The sequence below is a fragment of the Musca autumnalis genome, unplaced genomic scaffold (genome assembly GCF_047663935.1).
Source record: "Musca autumnalis isolate F117 unplaced genomic scaffold, ASM4766393v1 scaffold_5, whole genome shotgun sequence".
In the NCBI taxonomy this organism is placed as follows: Eukaryota; Metazoa; Arthropoda; class Insecta; order Diptera; family Muscidae; genus Musca; species Musca autumnalis.
The window spans coordinates 4,927,635-4,934,591 of NW_027412088.1; the positions used below are offsets into that span (position 1 = coordinate 4,927,635).

At 34.5% G+C, this 6,957-nt stretch overlaps 1 protein-coding gene across 1 annotated transcript; it reads left to right on the top strand.

Moving 5' to 3' along the window:
- The first annotated feature begins 1,887 nt into the window (after positions 1 to 1,887).
- Positions 1,888 to 6,957, top strand: ERp60 (disulfide-isomerase A3). Its single transcript, XM_073988622.1, has 5 exons — positions 1,888 to 2,259; positions 5,226 to 5,313; positions 5,372 to 5,724; positions 5,792 to 5,905; positions 5,972 to 6,957. Exons 1-5 carry the CDS (start codon positions 2,111 to 2,113, stop codon positions 6,735 to 6,737), a joined length of 1,470 nt encoding a protein of 489 aa, XP_073844723.1. The 5' UTR covers positions 1,888 to 2,110; the 3' UTR covers positions 6,738 to 6,957.

Consider the following 6,957-nt stretch of genomic DNA (forward strand, 5'->3'; position numbering starts at 1 on the left):
CAACTCTGCCTAACAAGAATAACCACCACAAAGAGGAGACAAAAAATCGTAAGAGAAATCGCTTAAATGTAAAACAGCACTTACATTTTAACGATTTCTCTTACGATTTTTTGTCTCCTCTTTGTGGTGGTTATTCTTGTTAAGCAGAGTTGCAAAACATAGTAAGAGAAATTGAAACAGAATTTAAGTTTTGCAATGAATTTGTGCGTAAAAAATTATTTAACGCATAAAATGATTATTTTTTATGAGTTTTTTAACATTTTTATGAAATATTTTTTATAAAATACCTTCTTTTGACATAAAGAATTTTTAACAAAATGTACACTTGGTACAATGCATGGTACAATAAGAAAGGTAGATGCCTCAGCCCAGCTGATCGAATTTAAAACGTCAAAAAACTAGGAATTCGCCATGAAAAATCAAAACAAAAAACCATATGATTCGGTAAGAAAGAGATAACATGTCTGCACTTTATAGACAAACACAAGCGCTAAAGAGACAACAAAAGACCATTTGGCGAAAATTTTGACAGTTTACATTACAAAAAAAGTTGCTTTGTTGTAGCAATTCGCCGATGCATCTACCTTTCTTATTTTACCATGGAAGATGAACTAATGTTTGGTTTACATTCGGCGTCTTTTCGTGATTTCGAAGGCGTTTCGTGATTTCGCGCGGAATCATGCAAAATTTATCATGATTTCGCATACAAAAATGAAATCATCTCATTTCGTGATTTCAGCGAAATCAACATCGAAATCACAATACACATGATATACAACCCTGTTTTTGCCTAAAAAAGTACCAAAAGTTGCAACACTTTTCATGTATCACAATAAACAAGGTAGATCGTCAATTGCTGCAACAAAAAAATTTAGTATCAAAATTTGTAAACAATGTGAAAAAAATTTTAAATTACTTTGTTACAATGCTATTTTTCATTGTGTTCTCGTACTTTTTTAATGGTAATGTTAGAAAAAAGAGCGAATTGTCAAGAACTGCTTCCCCATACAAATTTCTTAAAAAATACGGGAACAAAAAAAGTGACGGAACTTGCAAAAACTGCAGCAGAAATGTCAAAATCAACGTATCAACTATCGCATTTAGATGATAATGAACATGTTGCTAGTGTCTACTATGCCAAAAGTGTATGGCAGAAAACAGAAGAATAGGGTGTTATTCGGCGCTATTTTTGTTTAAAGAGAAGTGCAAATCTTGCTATATTTCGGAGTAGGGGAACGCATTTTTAGCACTAAACGGGAAAACTGCTGCAGGTATTAATATTTTCCAAGTTCTGAACACAAATTTTATCTATCAAAATTTTTTATTATGATGTCTGATAAAATCATTTTGTATTTTTTTATTTGTTAGTACTATACACAATTTATACGATATTTGGTTATTTTTACGATAATTTTCGAAATAAAGTTGTAAAGTTCTATATTGTCGTATATTTTTGATGACTAATTCAATTTACAAAAACTTGTTTTGAAAATTCATGTTCGATCAGCTGCGCATATGCATCTACCTTGATTATTGTGATATGTTCGAAATCAACAAAACAATAAGTGTAAACACCGGGGTGTATTTCAGGATTTCGTGAAATCCAGCGGATTTTAGAGCTCAAGTATAAACATGGCATAAGAGGAGACAAAAAATCGTAAGACAAATCGTTTAAATGTAAAACAGCACTTAGTAGATTCTTGCAGTTCTGGAAAAGAATAAACTATTTTTACTTTATATGCTTTAAAACTTTAATAATGGAAAAAACTGTCAAATGAAAATAATTATAAAGGAAATATTTTTTATTTCAAATTTTCATAGAACAAGAATCCAGCCCCAAGAAGCTACCACTTTTTACTACGATAACAATGTTTCCTTTATATCGAAATAATAGTAGAAATTTATAGATTCTTGCAGTACTGGAACAGACCATATGATATCGAGAAACATAAAAATCGACAAATCGATAATGAAAACGATAACAGTCCTGACGTGGCCCCAACATTCTTGCTTGAAAAATCAATTGTATTGTGATTGCCGGTAGTTGCGTTTGGGCGTTCCAATTAGTTTGTGGTTTTACATCTTGTTTCTGTCTGAAAGTAAAAGAAAAATGCATAAAGCACTTTGGGTTTTGTGTATAGCTGGACTAGCGTATTTGTCCAATGCAGCAGAAAGTGATGTTTTGGAACTGACCGATGATAACTTCTTATCCGTCCTCAGTGAACATTCCACAACGCTAGTCATGTTTTATGCGCCTTGGTAAGCATCAAAGAACTAGTATTAACAAAATTACACGTCATGATTTTTTCTTTTTCTTCTCCTGTGCACACACACATTCATAGTTTGCAATAAATGTCCAATACATTGAAAATGTATAAAAACTGATTCTAAACACATTTATGAGGTCTATGACCATTATTTTTAAGCTTATCGGTCAATATTGTTGATTAATTATCCGGCACTTCTCAACAAAGTCATCTAAAACTGGAGATTGTTGTATTCAATTTCAATCTCTTCTATTAAAGTTTTAGCCATTTGATGATTTATCAGGGCCGGGCCATTAACTATATGCAGAACAGGTTATAATGACTATGATAACAAAATGGATCAGATTTTGTTTTATTGCTTTAATATGGAGAAAACACTTTATTATGAAACAAAGGATTTTTACGGTATAAGAAAATGGCCACGTGCCAATACAACTCTAGTTTGTAATCCTCATATCTATTTGAACATGTTACCCCCGAAGAAATCTATTTTTTGGGTCGGCTAAAACCGATTATTGGAAAAAACCGACAGATTATACCAAGCGATTTAGTTCATATATGTACGTACCTTAGAAAAATCAGTTGCTGTGATTTGTCTATAACCAATCCCATACATGTATTTCCTACATTATAACGTTCGATTATAATGTAGGAGCGAACGCGCATTGCTTAATCAGCGGTGTAACTCAAAAAATGAGTTAGAGAATAGCACTACTGCTATGATTGTAGGTTTTTAGGCGGCATTTTCGGCCGGGTTCTTAAGACATGTTCTTAGATTATACCAAGCGATTTAGTTCATATACGTACCTTAGAAAAATCAATTGCTGTGATTTGTCTATAACCAATTCCATACATGTATTTCCCACATTATAACGTTCAATTATAATGTAGGAGCGAACGCGCATTTCTTAACCAGCGGTAACTCAAAAAATGAGTGAGAGAATAGCACTACTGCTATGATTGTAGGTTTTAGGCGGCATTTTCGGCCGGGTTCTTGAGACATGTTCTTTGCTTTGTGCTCCTCATGATCCCAGCAAAATGTTTGTAGCCAAAGAAGTAGTTAAATCATGAGTGCAAGTGATTCCGGACTACATCTTTTTTGATGTGAAAGAAGTCATGATTTTTACAAGGGCATGGTGCAGTGAGGATACTGTCTAATTTACTTCTTAAGCACACATTTTGCATTAGTTCTTTGTAGTTAATAAATCACAACAACATATGATTCAATTACTTCTTTGGCTACAAACAAAGATGTAGTTCGAAATCACTTTTATTATTTTTTGTATACAAATTACTTTTTATGGATGCAAACATATTGCTGTTATTATAATTAACAAGAAACAAATTATGTTCTTTGTCTTTTTAAGTTTTTTTTTGCAAAATTTTGAAATTTTTAAAATGTGAAAATTTTATGAAATGGATTCAAATCGGACATTGTCAAAATGTGAAGAACGGACTGCATTTTTCATGACTCTACGTGGACAGCTTCAAAAAAAAGCTAGTCAATCACTACTTCACAAGGAACAACTTCAAATAAATTTTGCTGGGATGTAATAACAGGTGACCCTGTAAGCCCAGCTGATATCTTTTCTCTACCGACAGCATGCAGGAAATTATGAAAAATTACCACATACAGTGCTTTTCCTCGGATTCCGACGACGTATAACACTTTCTGGGGAAATGTATAATTCCCGAGATATGGGCCTCTGAATTTCCGAAAATTCTCTTGTTTAATGGCCGGCTACTTAAAGAAAAATTATGAATTAAAAAAATGTGTTCCCGTTCACGAAATTTGCACTAGTCCATAGGACAAAGACTCAAAATACCGGCCAAAGGCCGGCTGTTAACAGAAACGTACGATTTTGTAAAAAAATTTCAAACTTTACTGTTTGTAAAGGAAATGTATTCCTTTGCTGGTGTGACTTGGATAGTACCAACTTTAGATTTAAAAATCTACTCGATTTCAATTCCATAGCATATACGCCTATATAAATCCTCTGGATTTTTTACGTATGCGCTACGTAAAACTTTTACTGTATATCATGGCACAACTTAATTTGCTGTTTCAACTTGAAGGAGAGCGTAAGAAAATTCACGGTGTTTTCATTCAGAATAGCCCTTAGTGATATTAAATAACTCTGCAATCAAGTTAAGGTTCTACAAAATATATTTTATCCAACGGATACCTATCTGGATTATCAAAAACAAGTGATTCGTTTCGGTGTAAATATTTTCTACGGGTATTCATCCCGAGGCATCTCATTTGTTAAGATATGTTCAGAGCTCCGCATACTCGCTCTAATTCGCTCGAATTCCACTCGCGAGTGAAACTCTTTTTGAATTTGAGCAAGTTGAGGGGGGCAAATTGTCCCCTTCCCCCACCCAAACAAAATCTTACAGCAACCCCAAATAAACTTGCCCCACTTCCATCAAAAAAAAAAAAAATGCACCCAAAAAAACTTACAACCTCACCCCAAATTTTCACTCACGAGTAAATCGGAGCTCTGGATATGTTACTTGTCAGACATGAATATCGTAAACGTTGCCTTAAAATTGTCCATACATGACAAATATCATGTTAGAAAGGCATACTTCAAGATCAATGTGAAATGTTTCTGTGGATGCAATAACGTTGGTCAATGGACATAACATTTAGTTCATCTTCTCCTACTCTATTAATATCAATTTTAAAACCCGCATTTATTTCTAGTTTCTACTTCCATTTTGGAACGTTTGAGAAATGAAACGCATATATCGCTTGTGAAATAGGTCACAACACATATAACTTCCGTTCTTATATTTCAATTGTGTGTAATATTTAACAGCCATCTAGAATTTGAGGTGATAAGGGTATTGTGATGTCTAAAATGTGTTTGTATCTGATAATAGCTGTTTCTGGTTCGCTTTATTTTTCATGTACTTTATTGATAAAATTGTATATTCTTTTTTATATTTTAGGTGCGGACATTGTAAAAGACTTAAACCCGAATATGCCAAAGCTGCTGAAATTGTTAAGGATGACGATCCCCCAATTACTTTGGCCAAGGTATAATTCTTATTAACACAAACAGACATGATATATTAATATTAGTCTTTATCTAAAGGTTGATTGTACTGAAGCCGGCAAAGAAACTTGTAATAAATTCTCAGTCAGTGGTTATCCCACATTGAAGATTTTCAAGGGCGAAGAAGTCTCACAAGATTACAATGGACCACGTGAAGCCGCTGGTATTGCTAAGTACATGCGTGCCCAAGTTGGTCCAGCTTCCAAAGAAGTAAAATCTGTTGAGGAGCTAGACAAGTTCCTTGCTGCAAAGGAAACTTCCATTTTCGGTTACTTCAAGGACGCCAACTCCAAATTGGCCAAAACCTTCTTGAAATTCGCTGATAAAAACCGTGAAAAATATCGTTTTGGGCACAGCAGCAATGAAGAGGTCTTGGAAAAGGCTGGTGAAAGGTAAATTTTATCAAAAGGTGTAATACCTAATAAACCCATTAATAATTGTGTTCCCATCCACGAACAGCGATGCCGTCGTTCTTGTCCGTGCCCCACATTTGGCCAATAAGTTTGAAGAGTCTACTGTCAAATTCGAGGGATCATCAGAATCGGATCTTACCACTTTCATTAAGGAAAACTAGTAAGTTGTATTGGAAATATGGGTAAATGAAATTTTTCAATTTTCTTTTCTCATCTCCTACTTTAGTCACGGTTTGGTTGGCCATCGCACTCAAGATACAGTTCGTGATTTCAAAAACCCATTGATTACCGCCTACTATGGTGTTGATTATGTCAAGAATCCCAAAGGTACAAATTACTGGCGCAATCGTGTACTTAAGGTAGCCAAGGAATTTGCTGGCAAGTTATCCTTCGCTATTTCCGCCAAAGATGATTTCCAACATGAGCTCAACGAATATGGTTACGATTTTGTCGGTGACAAGCCCGTCATATTGGCCCGTGATGCCAAAAACTTGAAATATGCCTTGAAGGAAGAATTCTCTGTTGAAAACTTGCGCGATTTTGCTGAGAAATTATTGGAGGGCGAATTGGAACCTTACATTAAATCCGAACCTATTCCAGAAGACAACAGCGCACCCGTTAAGGTTGCAGTTGCCAAAAACTTCGATGAATTGGTTATGAAGAATGACAAGGATACTCTTATTGAATTCTATGCTCCATGGTGTGGTCACTGCAAGAAATTGGCCCCCGTCTATGATGAGTTAGCTGAAAAATTACAAGACGAAGATGTAGTTATTGCCAAGATGGATGCCACAGCCAATGATGTTCCACCAGAATTCAACGTACGTGGTTTCCCAACTCTATTCTGGTTGCCTAAGGACTCCAAAAACAAGCCAGTTTCCTACAATGAAGGCCGTGAAGTTGATGACTTCATTAAATTTATTGCAAAACACGCTACCAAGGAATTGAAGGGTTACGATCGCAGCGGTAAACCCAAAAAGACAGAGCTGTAAATTTTAACATAACTATAAAGTAAAATTAGTATTGCCAGAAGGCAAAAACTTCATTCACATTTCCATTACAAAACATACAATTTGTCCTCAAAACCATCCTTGAACATTTTCGACATTGCATACAATTCCTTTTGAAGTTTATGTTAGCATTAAATGTAAAAAAAAACGTGAATCTTCTTTTTTAATTGAATTTAAACAATAAAAATTATGTCTAAGAAAA